Source organism: Bufo bufo, chromosome 1 (genome assembly GCF_905171765.1).
Source record: "Bufo bufo chromosome 1, aBufBuf1.1, whole genome shotgun sequence".
NCBI classification, from domain to species: domain Eukaryota; kingdom Metazoa; phylum Chordata; class Amphibia; order Anura; family Bufonidae; genus Bufo; species Bufo bufo.
The window spans coordinates 841,183,474-841,205,704 of record NC_053389.1 but is presented as its reverse complement, the minus strand read 5'-3'; the positions used below and the strand labels follow the sequence as shown (position 1 = coordinate 841,205,704).

The 22,231-nt window shown below is 51.7% G+C and overlaps 1 protein-coding gene across 2 annotated transcripts; it reads left to right on the top strand.

The window, feature by feature from the left end:
• The first annotated feature begins 7,961 nt into the window (after positions 1 to 7,961).
• On the top strand, positions 7,962 to 12,300 carry PHF23 (PHD finger protein 23). 2 transcript variants are annotated; one of them, XM_040415420.1, is made up of 5 exons: positions 7,962 to 8,148; positions 11,087 to 11,121; positions 11,230 to 11,328; positions 11,407 to 11,827; positions 11,909 to 12,300. In XM_040415420.1, exons 1-5 carry the CDS (start codon positions 8,112 to 8,114, stop codon positions 12,100 to 12,102), a joined length of 786 nt encoding a protein of 261 aa, XP_040271354.1. In that variant the 5' UTR covers positions 7,962 to 8,111; the 3' UTR covers positions 12,103 to 12,300. The 2 variants fall into 2 exon arrangements, with proteins under 2 accessions (XP_040271354.1, XP_040271355.1); XM_040415421.1 differs by having other exon boundaries at positions 11,233 to 11,328; positions 11,909 to 12,299.
• The last annotated feature ends 9,931 nt before the right edge of the window (positions 12,301 to 22,231 follow it).

Below are 22,231 nucleotides of genomic sequence, written 5' to 3'. Positions count from 1 at the left end.
TATGTGTGTACTGAGAGGGGTGTGTGTGTGTGTACTGAGAGGGGGGGGTGTATGTATGTATGTGTGTGTGCGTACTGAGAGGGGGGGTGTATGTGTGTGTGTGTGTACTGAGAGGGGGGGGGGTGTGTACTGAGAGGGGGGTGTATGTGTGTGTGTGTACTGGGAGGGGGTGTATGTGTGTGTGTGTACTGAGAGGGGTGTGTGTATGTGTGTGTGTACTGAAAGAGGGGTGTATGTGTGTGTGTGTACTGAGAGGGGGGTGTATGTGTGTGTGTGTACTGGGAGGGGGTGTATGTGTGTGTGTGTACTGGGAGGGGGTGTATGTGTGTGTGTGTACTGGGAGGGGGGTGTGTATGTGTGTGTGTACTGAAAGAGGGGTGTATGTGTGTGTGTGTACTGAGAGGGGGGTGTATGTGTGTGTACTGAGAGGGGGTGTGTGTGTGTACAGAGAGGGGGGGTGGGGGGTGTACGTACTGAGAGGGGGGGTGTATGTGTGTGTACTGAGAGGGGGGTGTATGTGTGTGTGTGTACTGAGAGGGGGGTGTATGTGTGTGTGTACTGAGAGGGGGGTGTATGTGTGTGTGTGTGTACTGAGAGGGGGTGTATGTGTGTGTGTGTGTACAGAGAGGGGGGGTGGGGGTGTGTGTACAGAAAGGGGGGGGGGGGGGGTGTGTACAGAAAGGGGGGGGGGGGGGGGGGTACGTACTGAGAGGGGGGGTGTATGTGTGTGTGTACTGAGAGGGGTATGTATGTGTGTGTGTACAGAGAGGGGGTGTGTGTACGTACTGAGAGGGGTGTGTGTGTGTGTGTACTGAGAGGGGTGTGTGTGTGTGTGTACTGAGAGGGGGGGTGTATGTATGTATGTGTGTACTGAGAGGGGGGGTGTATGTGTGTGTACGTACTGAGAGGGGGGGTGTATGTGTGTGTGTGTGTGTACTGAGAGGGGGGTGTATGTGTGTGTGTGTGTGTACTGAGAGGGGGGTGTATGTGTGTGTGTGTGTACTGGGAGGGGGTGTATGTGTGTGTGTACTGGGAGGGGGTGTATGTGTGTGTGTGTACTGGGAGGGGGTGTATGTGTGTGTGTGTACTGGGAGGGGGTGTATGTGTACTGAAAGAGGGGTGTATGTGTGTGTGTACTGAGAGGGGGTGTGTGTGTACAGAGAGGGGGGTGGGGGTGTGTGTGTACGTACTGAGAGGGGGTGTATGTGTGTGTGTACTGGGAGGGGGGTGTATGTGTACTGAGAGGGGGGTGTATGTGTGTGTGTACTGGGAGGGGGTGTATGTGTGTGTGTACTGGGATGGGGTGTATGTGTGTGTACTGAGAGTGGTGTGTGTGTGTGTGTACAGAGAGGGGGTGTGTGTACGTACTGAGAGGGGTGTGTGTGTACTGAGAGGGGTGTGTGTGTGTGTGTACTGAGAGGGGTGTGTGTGTGTGTGTACTGAGGGGGTATATGTGTGTGTACTGAGAGGGGTGTGTGTGTGTGTGTACTGAGAGGGGGGGTGTATGTATGTATGTGTGTGTGTACTGAGAGGGGTGTGTGTGTGTGTACTGAGAGGGGGGGTGTATGTATGTATGTGTGTGTGCGTACTGAGAGGGGGGGTGTATGTGTGTGTACTGAGAGGGGGGGGTGTGTGTACTGAGAGGGGGGTGTATGTGTGTGTGTGTACTGGGAGGGGGTGTATGTGTGTGTGTGTACTGAGAGGGGGGTGTGTGTGTGTGTGTGTACTGAGAGGGGGGTGTGTATGTGTGTGTGTACTGAAAGAGGGGTGTATGTGTGTGTGTGTACTGGGAGGGGGTGTATGTGTGTGTGTGTACTGGGAGGGGGTGTATGTGTGTGTGTACTGAGAGGGGGGTGTGTATGTGTGTGTGTACTGAAAGAGGGGTGTATGTGTGTGTGTACTGAGAGGGGGGTGTATGTGTGTGTACTGAGAGGGGGTGTGTGTGTGTACAGAGAGGGGGGTGGGGGTGTGTGTGTGTACGTACTGAGAGGGGGTGTATGTGTGTGTGTGTGTACTGGGAGGGGGGTGTATGTGTACTGAGAGGGGGGTGTATGTGTGTGTGTACTGGGAGGGGGTGTATGTGTGTACTGAGAGGGGTGTATGTGTGCGTGTACTGAGAGGGGTGTGCGTGCGTGTACTGAGAGGGGTGTGCGTGCGTGTACTGAGAGGGGTGTGCGTGCGTGTACTGAGAGGGGTGTGCGTGCGTGTACTGAGAGGGGTGTGCGTGCGTGTACTGAGAGGGGTGTGCGTGCGTGTACTGAGAGGGGTGTGCGTGCGTGTACTGAGAGGGGTGTGCGTGCGTGTACTGAGAGGGGTGTGCGTGCGTGTACTGAGAGGGGTGTGCGTGCGTGTACTGAGAGGGGCGTGCGTGCGTGTACTGAGAGGGGTGTGCGTGTACTGAGAGGGGTGTGCGTGTACTGAGAGGGGTGTGCGTGCGTGTACTGAGAGGGAGGTGTATGTGTGTGTGTACTGAGAGGAGGGTGTACTGAGGGGTGTATGTGTGTGCCTCCCCTCAGTACACACACATACACCCCCTCAGTACACACACACATATATATACACTCCCTCAGTACACACACACATATATACCCTCTCAGTACACACACACATATATATATACCCCCTCAGTACACATATATATATATATATATATACACACACACTGCTCAAAAAAATAAGGGGAACACAAAAATAACACATCCTAGAGTTCATTAAATATTCTTCTGAAATACTTTGTTCTTTACATAGTTGAATGTGCTGACAACAAAATCACACAAATTAAAAAATGGAAATCAAATTTTTCAACCCATGGAGGTCTGGATTTGGAGTCACACTCAAAATTAAAGTGGAAAAACCCACTACAGGCTGATCCAACTTTGATGTAATGTCCTTAAAACAAGTCACAATGAGGCTCAGTAGTGTGTGTGGCCTCCACGTGCCTGTATGACCTCCCTACAACGCCTGTGCATGCTCCTGATGAGGTGGCGGACGGTCTCCTGAGGGATCTCCTCCCAGACCTGGACTAAAGCATCTGCCAACTCCTGGACAGTCTGTGGTGCAACGTGACGTTGGTGGATAGAGCGAGACGTGATGTCCCAGATGTGCTCAATTGGATTCAGGTCTGGGGAACGGGCGGGCCAGTCCATAGCATCAATGCCTTCGTCTTGCAGGAACTGCTGACACACTCCAGCCACATGAGGTCTCGCATTGTCTTGCATTAGGAGGAACCCAGGGCCAACCGCACCAGCATATGGTCTCACAAGGGGTCTGAGGATCTCATCTCGGTACCTAATGGCAGTCAGGCTACCTCTGGCGAGCACATGGAGGGCTGTGCGGCCCTCCAAAGAAATGCCACCCCACACCATTACTGACCCAATGCCAAACCGGTCATGCTGGAGGATGTTGCAGGCAGCAGAACGTTCTCCACGGCGTCTCCAGACTCTGTCACGTCTGTCACATGTGCTCAGTGTGAACCTGCTTTCATCTGTGAAGAGCACAGGGCGCCAGTGGCGAATTTGCCAATCTTGATGTTCTCTGGCAAATGCCAAACGTCCTGCACGGTGTTGGGCTGTAAGCCCAACCCCCACCTGTGGACGTCAGGCCCTCATATCACCCTCATGGAGTCTGTTTCTGACCGTTTGAGCAGACACATGCACATTTGTGGCCTGCTGGAGGTCATTTTGCAGGGCTCTGGCAGTGCTCCTCCTGTTCCTCCTTGCACAAAGGCGGAGGTAGCGGTCCTGCTGCTGGGTTGTTGCCCTCCTACGGCCTCCTCCACGTCTCCTGATGTACTGGCCTGTCTCCTGGTAGCGCCTCCATGCTCTGGACACTACGCTGACAGACACAGCAAACCTTCTTGCCACAGCTCGCATTGATGTGCCATCCTGGATAAGCTGCACTACCTGAGCCACTTGTGTGGGTTGTAGACTCCGTCTCATGCTACCACTAGAGTGAAAGCACCGCCAGCATTCAAAAGTGACCAAAACATCAGCCAGGAAGCATAGGAACTGAGAAGTGGTCTGTGGTCACCACCTGCAGAACCACTCCTTTATTGGGGGTGTCTTGCTAATTGCCTATAATTTCCACCTGTTGTCTATCCCATTTGCACAACAGCATGTGAAATTGATTGTCACTCAGTGATGCTTCCTAAGTGGACAGTTTGATTTCACAGAAGTGTGATTGACTTGGAGTTACATTGTGTTGTTTAAGTGTTCCCTTTATTTTTTTGAGCAGTGTATATATATACCCCCTCAGTACACACACACACATATACCCCTCAGTACACACACACATATACCCCCTCAGTACACACACACATATACCCCCTCAGTACACACACATATATACCCCCTCAGTACACACACATATACCCCTCAGTACACACACCCCCTCAGTACACACACATATACCCCTCAGTACACACACATATACCCCTCAGTACACACACATACACCCCTCAGTACACACACATACACCCCTCAGTACACACACATATACCCCCTCAGTACACACACATATACCCCCTCAGTACACACACATATACCCCCTCAGTACACACACATATACCCCCTCAGTACACACACCCCCTCAGTACACACACCCCCTCAGTACACACACCCCCTCAGTACACACACATATACCCCCTCAGTACACACACATATACCCCCTCAGTACACACACATATACCCCTCAGTACACACACATATACCCCCTCAGTACACACACCCCCTCAGTACACACACATATACCCCTCAGTACACACACATATACCCCTCAGTACACACACACATATACCCCTCAGTACACACACATATACCCCTCAGGACACACATATACCCCCTCAGTACACACACATATACCCCCTCAGTACACACACCCCCTCAGTACACACACATATACCCCTCAGTACACACACATATACCCCTCAGTACACACACATATACCCCTCAGTACACACACATATACCCCCTCAGTACACACACATATACCCCTCAGTACACACACATATACCCCCTCAGTACACACACCCCCTCAGTACACACACACATATACCCCTCAGTACACACACATATACCCCTCAGTACACACACATATACCCCCTCAGTACACACACACACATATACCCCTCAGTACACACACACATATACCCCCTCAGTACACACACATATATACCCCCTCAGTACACACACATATACCCCTCAGTACACACACCCCCTCAGTACACACACATATACCCCTCAGTACACACACATATACCCCTCAGTACACACACATATACCCCTCAGTACACACACATATACCCCTCAGTACACACACATATACCCCTCAGTACACACACATATACCCCTCAGTACACACACATACACCCCTCAGTACACACACATATACCCCCTCAGTACACACACATATACCCCTCAGTACACACACATATACCCCTCAGTACACACACATATACCCCCTCAGTACACACACATATACCCCCTCAGTACACACACATATACCCCCTCAGTACACACACATATACCCCCTCAGTACACACACATATACCCCCTCAGTACACACACATATACCCCCTCAGTACACACACATATACCCCCTCAGTACACACACCCCCTCAGTACACACACACCCTCAGTACACACACATATACCCCCTCAGTACACACACATATACCCCTCAGTACACACACATATACCCCTCAGTACACACACATATACCCCCTCAGTACACACACCCCCTCAGTACACACACATATACCCCTCAGTACACACACATATACCCCTCAGTACACACACACATATACCCCTCAGTACACACACATATACCCCTCAGTACACACATATACCCCTCAGTACAGACACACATATACCCCCTCAGTACACACACATATACCCCCTCAGTACACACACCCCCTCAGTACACACACATATACCCCTCAGTACACACACATATACCCCTCAGTACACACACACATATACCCCTCAGTACACACACATATACCCCTCAGTACACACACACATATACCCCTCAGTACACACACATATACCCCTCAGTACACACACATATACCCCTCAGTACACACACATATACCCCCTCAGTACACACACATATACCCCTCAGTACACACACATATACCCCTCAGCACACACACATATACCCCTCAGTACACACACATATACCCCTCAGTACACACACATATACCCCCTCAGTACACACACCCCCTCAGTACACACACACCCTCAGTACACACACATATACCCCCTCAGTACACACACATATACCCCTCAGTACACACACATATACCCCTCAGTACACACACATATACCCCCTCAGTACACACACATATACCCCTCAGTACACACACATACACCCCTCAGTACACACACACATATACCCCCTCAGTACACACACATATACCCCTCTGTACACACACATATACCCCTCTGTACACACATATACACCCCCTCAGTACACACACATATACCCCTCAGTACACACACCCCCTCAGTACACACACACATATACCCCTCAGTACACACACATATACCCCTCAGTACACACACCCCCTCAGTACACACACATATACCCCTCAGTACACACACATATACCCCTCAGTACACACACATATACCCCTCAGTACACACACACATATACCCCTCAGTACACACACACATATACCCCTCAGTACACACACATATACCCCCTCAGTACACACACATATACCCCTCAGTACACACACATATACCCCTCTGTACACACACATATACCCCTCTGTACACACATATACACCCCCTCAGTACACACACACATATACCCCTCAGTACACACACATATACCCCTCAGTACACACACACACATACCCCTCAGTACACACACCCCCTCAGTACACACACACATATACCCCTCAGTACACACACATATACCCCTCAGTACACACACATATACCCCTCAGTACACACACATATACCCCTCAGTACACACACCCCCTCAGTACACACACATATACCCCTCAGTACACACACATATACCCCCTCAGTACACACACATATACCCCTCAGTACACACACATATACCCCCTCAGTACACACACATATACCCCCTCAGTACACACACACACACATATACCCCTCTGTACACACATATACACCCCCTCAGTACACACACACATATACCCCTCAGTACACACACATATACCCCCTCAGTACACACACACACACATATACCCCTCTGTACACACATATACACCCCCTCAGTACACACACACATATACCCCTCAGTACACACACATATACCCCCTCAGTACACACACATATACCCCCTCAGTACACACACATATACCCCTCTGTACACACATATACCCCCTCAGTACACACACATATATACCCCCTCAGTACACACACATATACCCCTCAGTACACACACACCCTCAGTACACACACATATACCCCTCTGTACACACATATACCCCCTCAGTACACACACATATACCCCTCAGTACACACACACATATACCCCTCAGTACACACATATACACCCCCTCAGTACACACACACATATACCCCTCAGTACACACACACCCTCAGTACACACACATATACCCCCTCAGTACACACACATATACCCCAGTACACACACACATATACCCCTCAGTACACACTACACTAAAATAATATTGTAAATCGCATCGTCTCTTCGTTTCTTGTGGTCACGTGACCATGGCGTACACTACCGCCTGTCTGTCACTTTCCCCCAGTATGCTCTGCTTCCTTTCTGCGCATGCGTTCTGCAGTAACCATGTCACATGTCCTGGTACTGACGTTATTTGCGCAATGTCTGCTGGGAGTGTTAGCGCTGGCGCCGCACTGCATTCCGGGTGTTGTAGTTCTCTGTTTCCTTGACTTCGCCTTGTGTTCTTAGCAACACAGCCTTACCAAACTACAAGTTCCAGCAGTCAGTGGACGGGCGACGGACTACTGATCCCAGGGAGCTGTGCGGGGAACGGGCGGCCGGGAGCGGCGGGAGGTGGTGTTTAGTGACGGAGATCGGTGTTCTTCTGCCTTAGTGGCTCGGCCGCTGAGGTTTGGCCCCTGCTGGGGCCCTCGTAGGCCACCATGTTAGAAACTGCAATGGGAGAAGCCAGTACTGAAGGTACAGAAGCCTGAAAGACTGTGGAGGCTGAGGAGCCGTGTATATGTGTGGAGGCTGAGGAGCCGTATGGAGGCTGAGGGGCCGTGTATATGTGTGGAGGCTGAGGAGCCGTATGGAGGCTGAGGGGCCGTGTGTATATGTGTGGAGGCTGAGGAGCCGTGTGTATATGTGTGGAGGCTGAGGGGCCGTGTGGAGGCTGAGAGGGCCGTGTGTATATGTGTGGAGGCTGAGGAGCCGTGTGTATATGTGTGGAGGCTGAGGGGCCGTGTGTATATGTGGAGGCTGAGGAGCCGTGTGTATATGTGGAGGCTGAGGAGCCGTGTGTATATGTGGAGGCTGAGGGGCCGTGTGTATATGTGGAGGCTGAGGGGCCGTGTGTATATGTGGAGGCTGAGGGGCCGTGTGTATATGTGGAGGCTGAGGAGCCGTGTGTATATGTGGAGGCTGAGGGGCCGTGTATATGTGTGGAGGCTGAGGAGCCGTGTGGAGGCTGAGAGGGCCGTGTGTATATGTGGAGGCTGAGGAGCCGTGTGTATATGTGGAGGCTGAGGAGCCGTGTGTATATGTGGAGGCTGAGGAGCCGTGTGTATATGTGGAGGCTGAGGGGCCGTGTGTATGTGTGGAGGCTGAGGAGCTGTGTGGAGGCTGAGGGGCCGTGTATATGTGTGGAGGCTGAGGGGCTGTGTATATGTGTGGAGGCTGAGGAGCCGTGTGGAGGCTGAGGGGCCGTGTGTATGTGTGTGGAGGCTGAGGAGCCGTGTGTATGTGTGGAGGCTGAGGGGCCGTGTGTATATGTGTGGAGGCTGAGGGGCCGTGTGTATGTGTGTGGAGGCTGAGGGGCCGTGTGTGTATGTGTGTGGAGGCTGAGGGGCCGTGTGTGTATGTGTGTGGAGGCTGAGGGGCCGTGTGTGTATGTGTGTGGAGGCTGAGGGGCCGTGTGTGTGTATGTGTGTGGAGGCTGAGGGGCCGTGTGTGTATGTGTGTGGAGGCTGAGGGGCCGTGTGTGTATGTGTGTGGAGGCTGAGGAGCCGTGTGGAGGCTGAGAGGGCCGTGTGTATATGTGTGGAGGCTGAGGGGCCGTGTGTATATGTGGAGGCTGAGGGGCCGTGTGTATATGTGGAGGCTGAGGAGCCGTGTGTATATGTGGAGGCTGAGGAGCCGTGTGTATATGTGGAGGCTGAGGAGCCGTGTGTATATGTGGAGGCTGAGGGGCCGTGTATATGTGTGGAGGCTGAGGAGCCGTGTGGAGGCTGAGAGGGCCGTGTGTATATGTGGAGGCTGAGGAGCCGTGTGTATATGTGGAGGCTGAGGAGCCGTGTGTATATGTGGAGGCTGAGGAGCCGTGTGTATATGTGGAGGCTGAGGGGCCGTGTGTATGTGTGGAGGCTGAGGAGCTGTGTGGAGGCTGAGGGGCCGTGTATATGTGTGGAGGCTGAGGGGCTGTGTATATGTGTGGAGGCTGAGGAGCCGTGTGGAGGCTGAGGGGCCGTGTGTATGTGTGGAGGCTGAGGGGCCGTGTGTGTATGTGTGTGGAGGCTGAGGGGCCGTGTGTGTATGTGTGTGGAGGCTGAGGGGCCGTGTGTGTATGTGTGTGGAGGCTGAGGGGCCGTGTGTGTATGTGTGTGGAGGCTGAGGGGCCGTGTGTGTATGTGTGTGGAGGCTGAGGGGCCGTGTGTGTGTGTGTGTGTGTGGAGGCTGAGGGGCCGTGTGTGTGTGTGTGTGTGGAGGCTGAGGGGCCGTGTGTGTATGTGTGTGGAGGCTGAGGGGCCGTGTGTGTATGTGTGTGGAGGCTGAGGGGCCGTGTGGAGGCTGAGGGGCCGTGTGGAGGCTGAGGGGCCGTGTGTGTATGTGTGTGGAGGCTGAGGGGCCGTGTGGAGGCTGAGGAGCCGTGTGTGTATGTGTGTGGAGGCTGAGGGGCCGTGTGGAGGCTGAGGGGCCGTGTGGAGGCTGAGGGGCCGTGTGTGTATGTGTGTGGAGGCTGAGGGGCCGTGTGGAGGCTGAGGAGCCGTGTGTGTATGTGTGTGGGGGGGGCCGTGTGTGTGTGTGTGGGGGGGGCCGTGTGTGTGTGTGTGGGGGGGGCCATGTGTGTGTGTGGGGGGGGCCATGTGTGTGTGTGGGGGGGGGCATGTGTGTGTGTGGGGGGGGCCGTGTGTGTGTGTGGGGGGGGCCGTGTGTGTGTGTGGGGGGGGCCGTGTGTGTGTGTGTGGGGGGGGGGCCGTGTGTGTGTGTGGGGGGGGGGGCCGTGTGTGTGTGTGGGGGGGGCCGTGTGTGTGTGTGTGGGGGGGGGCCGTGTGTGTGTGTGTGGGGGGGGCCGTGTGTGTGTGTGTGGGGGGGGCCGTGTGTGTGTGTGTGTGGGGGGGGCCGTGTGTGTGTGTGTGGGGGGGGCCGTGTGTGTGTGTGGGGGGGGCCGTGTGTGTGTGTGGGGGGGGCCGTGTGTGTGTGTGTGTGGAGGCTGAGGGGCCGTGTGTGTGTGTGTGTGGAGGCTGAGGGGCCGTGTGTGTGTGTGTGTGGAGGCTGAGGGGCCGTGTGTGTGTGTGTGTGGAGGCTGAGGGGCCGTGTGTGTGTGTGTGTGGAGGCTGAGGGGCCGTGTGTGTGTGTGTGTGGAGGCTGAGGGGCCGTGTGTGTGTGTGTGGGGGGGGGCCGTGTGTGTGTGGGGGGGGGCCGTGTGTGTATGTGTGTGGAGGCTGAGGGGCCGTGTGTGTATATGTGGAGGCTGAGGGGCCGTGTGGAGGCTGAGGAGCCGTGTGTGTGTGTGTGTGGGGGGGGGCCGTGTGTGTGTGTGTGGGGGGGGGCCGTGTGTGTGTGGGGGGGGGGGCCGTGTGTGTGTGTGTGTGGAGGCTCAGGGGCCGTGTGTGTGTGTGGAGGCTCAGGGGCCGTGTGTGTGTGTGGAGGCCGAGGGGCTTTTTCATGGAGATGATTGGTTTCTTTCCCGTTTCAGCGGATTCCGCCATGAACGTGAAGTCGATTCCTCAGGTAAGCCGCCTTATGGGCAGTGGGTGAGGAGTAATGTCATATGTGCATGCTGGGGGTTGTAGTCCTGGGTGTGGTGGAGGACTGCGCTCACTGTGGTCACTTTTCCAGCAGCCTCCACAAAAACGTTCCCGAACAGTAGAGGATTTCAACCGTTTCTGCTCCTTTGTCCTCGCTTACGCCGGGTATATTCCGCCACCAGCGATAGAGGTAAGTGATGGGTGTGGCCCTGACGAGGGGGTGGGATCATGCGGGGGTGTCCTGCTCATGCTCCCCTTTGTCCTGTAGGAGAAGTCTTGGACTCCCCCACCTCCCACCACCCCTCATCGGACTGAAGAAAGCGATGGCTGGGATTCCCCGGACCCCCCGCGCCTCCCCCTGGCTCCGGCGGGCTCAGACCTCAGCACCATTCAGACTTTTGTCATGAAGGCCAAGGGGCAGAGCGCAGGCGGCAGTAAACGTCGGGGAGCAGAGCATGCACGTGTGAAGAGAAGTGCCCGCAGGAGGCGGCGGCAGCGGCATCGGGGCAGCGCTGCCGGCAGGATGAGTGATACGGACACTGATGATGAGGATCGGGGCGTGCCCCTCATGGCCTCTCCTGCAGCACCACAGCCTCCTCCCAGTGCAGAGAGCAGCCGGGACGCGGCAGGCGGCAGCTCCAGCGATGCAGACACCCAGGTGATGGATGAAGACATCATGGTGGACTCAGGTGAGGTGGGCGGCAGTGAGGGGATGCCCTGCGTCCTTGGGGGTCCCCCTCACGCTGACTCTCGTTTCTCACTCTTGGTAGGAGACGATTCGTGGGACTTGGTGACGTGTTACTGCGAGAAGCCGTTCGCCGGACGCCCGATGATCGAGTGTAACGTGTGCTGCACATGGGTCCACCTCTCCTGCGCCAAGATCCGCAAGAGCAACGTGCCGGACATCTACTACTGCCAGAAGTGCAGGGAGGGCAGGGGCACCCCCAAGGAGGAGCACCCCTGACCACAGCCCGGACTATGGGGGAGGGGAAACTTTCAGTTAATGAGGGCAGAAGGTGATGAAGTCATGGTCATGTGATCTCCTCCGCAGCCCCCGACGCGCCGTGTAAATAGTGGACACAAACCTTATTTTATTTTTTTTCCCTCCCTGTAATAAATCCTGTTTGTATCCCGGAAATAAAGGTTACTTTGTGTATAGCAGAGCCGAGTCTGTGTGACTGACCAGCAGGGGGTGCCACTGACCACCAAGGAGTGGATGGAGGAGACTGGGGGTGACTGGCAGAGGTACGTAGGTGTGTGAGCGTGGCGGTGGAATATGGAGGAGACTGGCAGAGGTATGTAGACGAGTGAGGGTGACGGTCGTAAGTGGAGGAGACGTATGTGGAGGGGACTGGCAGAGGTATGTAGACGAGTGAGGGTGACGGTCGTAAGTGGAGGAGACGTATGTGGAGGGGACTGGCAGAGGTATGTAGACGAGTGAGGGTGACGGTCGTAAGTGGAGGAGACGTATGTGGAGGGGACTGGCAGAGGTATGTAGATGAGTGGGGGTGATGGTGGTAAGTGGAGGGGACTAGCAGAGGTATGTAGATGAGTGGGGGGGCACATGGAGGAGACTGGCAGAGGTACGTAGACGAGTGGAGGAGACTGGCAGAGGTATGTAGATGAGTGAGGGTGACGTTGGAATGTGAAGACTGGCAGAGGTATGTAGACAAGTGGAGGAGACTGGCAGCGGTATGTAGACTAGTGGAGGTGACAGTGGTAAGTGGAGGAGACTGGCATAGGTATGTAGATGAGTGGAGGAGACTGGCGGAGGTATGTAGACAAGTGGGCTTTGTGGTGGTAAGTGGAGGAGACTGGCTGAGGTATGTAGACGAGTGAGGGTGGCTGAAGAATGTGGAGGGGACTGGCAGAGGTATGTAGACAAGTGGGCTTGACGGTGGAACGTGGTGGAGACGCAGAGGTATGTAGACAAGTGGGGGTGACGGTGGAACGTGGTGGAGACTGGCAGAGGTATGTAGACGAGTGGAGGTGGCTGTGGAATGTGGAGGGGACTGGCAGAGGTATGTAGATGAGTGGAGGTTATGGTGGTAAGTGGAGGAGACTGGCAGAGGTATGTAGACAAGTGGGCTTAATGGTGGAACGTGGTGGAGACTGGCAGAGGTATGTAGATGAGTGGGCTTGACGGTGGAACGTGGAGGAGACTGGCAGAGGTATGTAGACAAGTGGGGGTGACGGTGGAACGTGGTGGAGACTGGCAGAGGTATGTAGATGAGTGGGGGTGACGGTGGAATGTGGAGACTGGCAGAGGTATGTAGATGAGTGGGGGTGACGGTGGAATGTGGAGACTGGCAGAGGTATGTAGATGAGTGGGGGTGACGGTGGAACGTGGTGGAGACTGGCAGAGGTATGTAGATGAGTGGGGGTGACGGTGGAACGTGGTGGAGACTGGCAGAGGTATGTAGATGAGTGGGGGTGACGGTGGAATGTGGAGGAGACTGGCAGAGGTATGTAGAAAAGTGGGCTTGATGGTGGAATGTGGAGGAGACTGGCAGAGGTATGTAGACAAGTGGGCTTGACGGTGGAACGTGGTGGAGACTGGCAGAGGTATGTAGGGGCTGTGTGATATTTCTACATCTTATTTGCCGTCCAGCGGTGCAGTTATATGTTCTAAAGCATTTTTTTGGCTTGTATTAGTGGGAAAAAAGTGCTTATCAGCCGTTGTGCGGTGAAGTGAAAATTACAGACTTTTTTGGGTTGTTTTATTTCCTTTTTATTTATTGATTTGATGTAACAGTATGTCGGGCAGAGAAGTGCCCGGCCCTGCACAGGGGAGGGGCAGAGGCCTCAATGTTTCTGGTGCAGGCAGAGGTGGCAGCAGAGTAAGGGGCCGTGGCAGCGAGAGGCCTGAGCTCCCGGTGTCAGCTAGCGGTCGTGTCTTGACCAGCAACCCAGCGGTTCTTGAATGGTTGACTCAGTCATCTCTGGTCTGGATCCACTCCTGTTTTTTTGGCATTAGCGATACTGATGGAGGAGTGTGGAGGTAATGGCTTCATCTACTTTCCAGGAGAAGTTCTGACTTTGTGTAGATGTCTGTTCTTCCCCACTGCTGCTGGACAGTGGTGGTCTTCTGGCACCTCCCTGCTCCCTAATGGTTCCTCCTGCAGTAGAGGTGGGAGCCTCCTGTACGTCCTAGAATAAAGTTCGGGCTTTTTAGAGACCTCTTCCAACATCATATGTTTTTGGGCTGATCTTCCTGGACAGTCGTGGTCTCCTCTTGGTACCTTCGGCCTCATGCACACGGCCGTGTTCTGCGGCCGAGGGCGGTCCGTAGTAACCCGGCCGGGATTCCTGCTGACAGCAGGAGCGCACTGCGTCATTGGTTGCTATGACGCCGTGCGCTTCATGCCGCCGCTGCTGTACAGTGATACACTCGTATGATCTATACGAGTGTATCGCTATACAGCAGCGGCGGCATGAAGCGCACGGCGTCATAGCAACCAATGACGCTGTGCGCTCCTGCTGTCAGCAGGAATCCCGGCCGGGTTACCGCGGAACACGGCCGTGTGCATGAGGCCTTACTTGTAGATGTCGTATGAGGCCTCTCTGTTTGCCTGTTGCAATGGGACCTTAGTACAGGTGAGGGCCTCCTGTAGGTCCAGGATGAAGTTCTGGCTTCTTAGAGACGTCTTGGGCTGATCTTCCTGGACAGTCGTGGTCTCCTCTTGGTACCTTACTTGTAGATGTCGTATGAGGCCTCTCTGTTTGCCTGCTGCAATGGGACCTTAGTACAGGTGAGGGCCTCCTGTAGGTCCAGGATGAAGTTCTGGCTTCTTAGAGACGTCTTGGGCTGATCTTCCTGGACAGTGCTGGTCTCTTCTTGGTACATGTAGATTTCACGTGTGCCGCCTCCTGAACTAGGACCTTAATTGCGGCAAGAGCATTTTGTAGGTCCCAGAATTACCTTCTAGTTTCTTAGAGACGTCTTACAGTGTTTTGCGTTCTTGGGCTGATCTTCCTGGACAGTGGTAGTGGTGGTCTCTTCTTGGTATCAGACACGTAGATGTCATGTGTGACGCCTCCTGCACTAGGACCTCAGTATTGGTGAGAGCCTTGTAGGTCCCAGGGTGAAGTTCTGCCTTGTGTGGGGATTTGCTCTGGTAGACGGGGTGTGCGGACGCAGTACAGAGGCAAATTACCAGTTCTAAAACTCAAACTTCCGTGTTTTATTCACACATAAGGCAAAAACAAAACGTCACTTTGCAGTCTTGGTGTTAGTTCACACACAATGGAAAGTCCACAAAGCGAAAATCACCTTGTTGGCAGTTCTACCTCCAGCAGTCCTTAGGGGGCCTGTTTCCCCTAAACACGGGCCTCCCGCACGGCACAAGCCTCAGATCCCAGCACACACTTTGCTGCTGAGGCCAGCTGTCTTTTAAGGATAGCTAGGTGCTGTCAAAACCCGGCACTTAAAAACCGGTCCAGTGTTTGACCCCACACAAGGCAGCACATGGGAGGAAACTACCTGTCCTCCCAGACCATACCCCTCACTGGGTCACATCTGACAGTGTCTTGTGTTCTCAGGCTGGTCTTCCTGGACAGTGGTGGTCTCCTCCTGGCACTCCCTATGTAGATGTTGTAACTGGCTGATCCTCCTAGGAAGGCCTGGTCTGGAGTCTTTAGAAGTCCCTCTCTAGGCTCATCGGCCTCTAGAACCTTCCAATCTGGAGTTGGAATAATGTGGGTAAAAAAACCACGGGCTCTGAAGCGTAGGAAAGCGGTTAAAAGCTTTATTACGAGATGGGCACCCGACCCTGTTTTGGAGGCGGGCCACATGCCATTGTCCTGTGGTTGTCTCGTCGTCTGATTGGTGGGGTTCGCTTGTGACAGGACGCGGTGACCACCAATGGGGAAGTAGTAAAACATGGCGGCCATTCCGATAAATACTTTGAATGGAGGCCGCAGCAGGTAGACTGGCATAGTACAAATAAAGGGGAACCTCGACTAGGACCCCCACTCAGAAGACCCAGATCCATCAGCCCCCAGGTCACCCCTCAGAACACAGCTCATTGTAGGGGCCCCTACAGGCAGCAGAGGTCCCCAAATATGCTGGACAACCGTGACCTAAAATGCCCACGTGTCCCATCATCCTCCACGACACTATGCACTGCAGCCCTGGGTACACCCATGAATGAGGTCACATACCCACCCGGATAATTACTACACACCCCAGGATCCGCCCAAATAATTACTACACACCCCAGGATCCACCCGGATACTTGCTACACACCCCAGGATCCGCCCGGATACTTGCTACACACCCCAGGATCCGCCCGGATACTTGCTACACACCCCAGGATCCGCCCGGATACTTGCTACACACCCCAGGATCCACCCGGATACTTGCTACACACCCCAGGATCCACCCGGATACTTGCTACACACCCCAGGATCCACCCGGATACTTGCTACACACCCCAGGATCCACCCGGATACTTGCTACACACCCCAGGATCCACCCGGATACTTGCTACACACCCCAGAATCCGCCCGGATAATTGCTACACACCCCAGAATCCGCCACGATACTTAATATACACCCTGCTGCTTACTATATACTTTAGGATCCGCCCCAATACTTACTATACACCCCAGTATTTATTACACACCCCAGGATCCACCCTGATACTATATACACCCTGATACTGTACACCCTGATACTTGCTGTATACCCCAATACTATATACTGTAGGATCCACCCCAATACTATACAGCCTGATCCTGTATCCCCTGATACTTACTGTATACCCCAATACTTACTGTACACCCTAGTATTTATTACACACCCCAGGATCCACCCTGATAGTATATACACCCTGATACTGTATACCCCAATACTTACTGTACACCCCAATACTATATACTGTAGGATCCACCCCAATACTATACAGCCTGATCCTGTATCCCCTGATACTTACTGTATACCCCAATACTTACTGTACACCCTAGTATTTATTACACACCCCAGGATCCACCCTGATAGTATATACACCCTGATACTGTATACCCCAATACTTACTGTACACCCCAATACTATGCAGGTTCTTCTAAAAAAAATTTGCATATTGTGATAAAGTCCATTATTTCCTGTAATGTACTGATAAACATTAGACTTTCATATATTGTAGATTCATTACACACAACTGAAGTAGTTCAAGCCTTTTCTTGTTTTAATATTGATGATTTTGGCATACAGCTCATGAAAACCCAAAATTCCTATCTAAAAAAATTAGCATATCATGAAAAGGTTCTCTAAACGAGCTATTAACCTAATCATCTGAATCAACTAATTAACTCTAAACACCTGCAAAAGATTCCTGAGGCTTTTAAAAACTCCCAGCCTGGTTCATTACTCAAAACCGCAATCATGGGTAAGACTGCCGACCTGACTGCTGTCCAGAAGGCCATCATTGACACCCTCAAGCAAGAGGGTAAGACACAGAAAGAAATTTTCTGAACCAATCGGCTGTTCCCAGAGTGCTGTATCAAGGCACCTCAGTGGGAGGTCTGTGGGAAGGAAAAAGTGTGGCAGAAAACGCTGCACAACGAGAAGAGGTGACCGGACCCTGAGGAAGATTGTGGAGAAGGACCGATTCCAGACCTTGGGGGACCTGCGGAAGCAGTGGACTGAGTCTGGAGTACAAACATCCAGAGCCACCGTGTACAGGCGGGTGCAGGAAATGGGCTACAGGTGCCGCATTCCCCAGGTCAAGCCACTTTTGAACCAGAAACAGTGGCAGAAGCGCCTGACCTGGGCTACAGAGAAGCAGCACTGGACTGTTGCTCAGTGGTCCAAAGTACTTTTTTTGGATGAAAGCAAATTTTGCATGTCATTCGGAAATCAAGGTGCCAGAGTCTGGAGGAAGACTGGGGAGAGGGAAATGCCAAAATGCCTGAAGTCCAGTGTCAAGTCCCCACAGTCAGTGATGGTCTGGGGTGCCATGTCAGCTGCTGGTGTTGGTCGGGTCAATGCAGCTAGCTATCAGGAGATTTTGGAGCACTTCATGCTTCCATCTGCTGAAAAGCTTTATGGAGATGAAGATGTCATTTCTCAGCACAACCTGGCACCTGCTCACAGCGCCAACACCACTGGTAACTGGTTTACTGACCATGGTATTACTGCCAACTCTCCTGACCTGAACCCCATAGAGAATCTGTGGGATATTGAGAGACGCAAGACCCAACACTCTGGATGAGGCCGCTATGGAAGCCTCCTGGGCCCCCATAACACCTCCGCAGGGCCACAGGCTGATTGCCTCCATGCCACATTGCCGCATTGAAGGATTCCCCACCAAGTATTGAGGGCAGAACTGAACTTAGTTATTTGAAGGTTGACTTTTTTTGTATTAAAAACACTTTTCTTTTATTGGTCGGATGAAATTTGCTAATTTTTTGAGATAGGAATTTTGGGTTTTCATGAGCTGTATGCCAAAACCATCAATATTAAAACAAGAAAAGGCTTGAACTACTTCAGTTGTGTGTAATGAATGTAAAATACATGAAAGTCTAATGTTTATCAGTACATTACAGAAAATAATGGACTTTATCACAATATGAGAAGAACCTGTATACTGTAGGATCCACCCCAATACTATACACCCTGATACTGTACACCCCAATACTTATTATACACCCTGATACTGTACACCCCAATACTTATTATACACCCTGATACTTACTATATACTCTAGGATCCACCCCAATACTATACACCCTGATACTGTACACCCCAATACTTATTATACACCCTGATACTGTACACCCCAATACTTATTATACACCCTGATACTTACTATATACTGTAGGATCCACCCCAATACTTACTACCTGATACTGTACATCCCAATACTATACACCCTGATACTGTACACCCCAATACTTATTATACACCCTGATACTTACTATATACTCCAGGATCCTCCCAATACTTACTATAAACCCCGATACTATACACCATGATACTTACTATATACTCAGGATCCTCCCAATACTTACTATAAACCCTGATACTATACACCATGATACTGTACACCCCAATACTTACTATACACCCCGATACTTATTACACACCCCAGGATCCACCCAGATACTTACTATACACCCCGATACTTACTACACACCCCAGGATCCACCCAGATGCTTATTATACACCCTGATACTTACTATATACTCTAGGATCCACCCCAATACTTACTACCTGATACTGTACATCCCAATGCTGATTGTTCACCCCAGGATACACCCTGATATTATGCACCCCAATACTTACTATGCATCCCGATTCTATACATTCTTATACTTACTATACAACCTGATACTGTACACCTCAGGATCCACCCTGATACTTACTATATACTCTGGGATCTGTCACAATACTTACTATACACCCAAGGATCTACCCTGATACTAACTATACACCCTAATACTTACTATAAACCCCAATACTATACACCCTGATACTGTACACCCCAATACTTATTATACACCCTGATACTATACACCCTAATACTTACTATCAACCCTGATAATATACACCCCGATTCTTACTGTACACCCCGATAATTACTAGAACTCCAATACTATACACCCTGATACTTACTATATACTCCAGGATCCTCCCAATACTTACTATAAACCCCGATACTATACACCATGATACTTACTATATACTCCAGGATCCTCCCAATACTTACTATAAACCCCGATACTATACACCATGATACTTACTATATACTCCAGGATCCTCCCAATACTTACTATAAACCCCGATACTATACACCATGATACTTACTATATACTCCAGGATCCTCCCAATACTTACTATAAACCCCGATACTATACACCACGATACGAAGATATAGTGAAATCCGGCTGAAGAACGGTGGAAAAATTTGTAGCTTTATTGCGGCATAAAATCCTCGACAGAAACAGGAATTGTTCGGTTACGCGTTTCAGACCACAAACACATATCGCTCCTTCCTGATAACGTCATGAGGCCTAACCGAACAAGTCCTGTTTCTGTCGAGGATTTTATGCCGCAATAAAGCTACAAATTTTTCCACCGTTCTTCAGCCGGATTTCACTATAATTTCGTATCGACTTTCACACATCCGGGTGCGTCATCCGTGCTCGACTGGAGAAGGGGAAGGTGGGAGCTGCTGTGCGCTTCATATACACCCCGATACTTACTGTACACCCCGATACTTACTGTACACCCTGATACTTACTGTACACCCTGATACTGTGCACTTACTGTACACCCCAATGCTTACTGTACACCCCGCTGCTTACTGTACACCCTGATACTATGCACTTACTGTACACCCTGATACTGTGCACCCTGATACTTACTGTACACCCTGATACTGTGCACTTACTGTACACCCCGGTGCTTACTGCACACCCCAATGCTTACTGTACACCCCGCTGCTTACTGTACACCCTGATACTGTACACCCTGATACTATGCACTTACTGTACACCCTGATACTGTGCACCCTGATACTTACTGTACACCCTGATACTATGCACTTACTGTACACCCCGGTACTTACTGTACACCCTGATACTTACTGTACACCCCGATACTTACTGTACACCCTGATACTTACTGTACACCCTGATACTATGCACTTACTGTATACCCCGGTACTTACTGTACACCCTGATACTTACTGTACACCCTGATACTGTGCACTTACTGTACACCCCGGTACTTACTGTACACCCTGATACTTACTGTACACCCTGATACTATGCACTTACTGTACACCCCGGTACTTACTGTACACCCTGATAATTACTATACACCCTGATACTTACTGCACACCCTGATACTATGCACTTACTGTACACCCCGCTGCTTACTGTACACCCTGATACTGTACACCCTGATACTATGCACTTACTGTACACCCTGATACTGTGCACCCTGATACTGTACACCCTGATACTTACTGTACACCCTGATACTGTGCACTTACTGTACACCCCGGTACTTACTGTACACCCTGATACTTACTGTACACCCTGATACTATGCACTTACTGTACACCCCGGTAGTTATTGTACACCCTGATACTTACTGTACACCCTGATACTATGCACTTACTTTACACCCCGGTACTTACTGTACACCCTGATACTTACTGTACACCCTGATACTATGCACTTACTGTACACCCCGGTACGTACTGTACATCCTGATACTGTACACCCTGATACTATGCACTTACTGTACACCCCAATGCTTACTGTACACCCCGCTGCTTACTGTACACCCTGATACTTACTGTACACCCTGATACTATGCACTTACTGTACACCCCGCTGCTTACTGTACACCCTGATAATTACTATACACCCTGATACTTACTGTACACCCTGATACTATGCACTTACTGTACACCCCAATGCTTACTGTACACCCCACTGCTTACTGTACACCCCAATGCTTACTGCACACCCCAATGGTTACTGTACACCCCGGTGCTTTCTGTACACCCCAATGCTTACTGTACACCCCAATGGTTACTTTACAACCCGGTGCTTACTGTACACCCCGCTGCTTACTGTACACCCCATTGCTTACTGTACACCCCAGTACTTACTGTACACCCCGCTGCTTACTGTACACACCAATGGTTACTGTACACCCCACTGCTTACTGTACACCCCACTGCTTACTGTACACCACAATGGTTACTGTACACCCCACTGCTTACTGTACACCCCAATGCTTACTGTACATCCCAGTGCTTACTGTACACCCCAGTGCTTACTGTACACCCCGGTGCTTACTGTACACCCCAATGCTTACTGTACACCCCACTGCTTACTGTACATCCCAGTGCTTACTGTACACCCCAATGGTTACTGTACACCCCAATGCTTACTGTACACCCCACTGCTTACTGTACATCCCAGTGCTTACTGTACACACCAATGGTTACTGTACACCCCACTGCTTACTGTACACCCCACTGCTTACTGTACACCACAATGGTTACTGTACACCCCTGTGCTTTCTGTACACCCCAATGCTTACTGTACACCCCACTGCTTACTGTACACCC

Excerpts from the sequence above, each read along its gene's own strand:
- PHF23 (XM_040415420.1), top strand. The coding sequence starts at position 8,112 with ATGTTAGAAACTGCAATGGGAGAAGCCAGTACTGAAG. Across the intron at positions 8,149-11,086 it reads GGGAGAAGCCAGTACTGAAG|CGGATTCCGCCATGAACGTG; the intron begins GTACAGAAGCCT and ends TTCCCGTTTCAG. Across the intron at positions 11,122-11,229 it reads ACGTGAAGTCGATTCCTCAG|CAGCCTCCACAAAAACGTTC; the intron begins GTAAGCCGCCTT and ends TCACTTTTCCAG.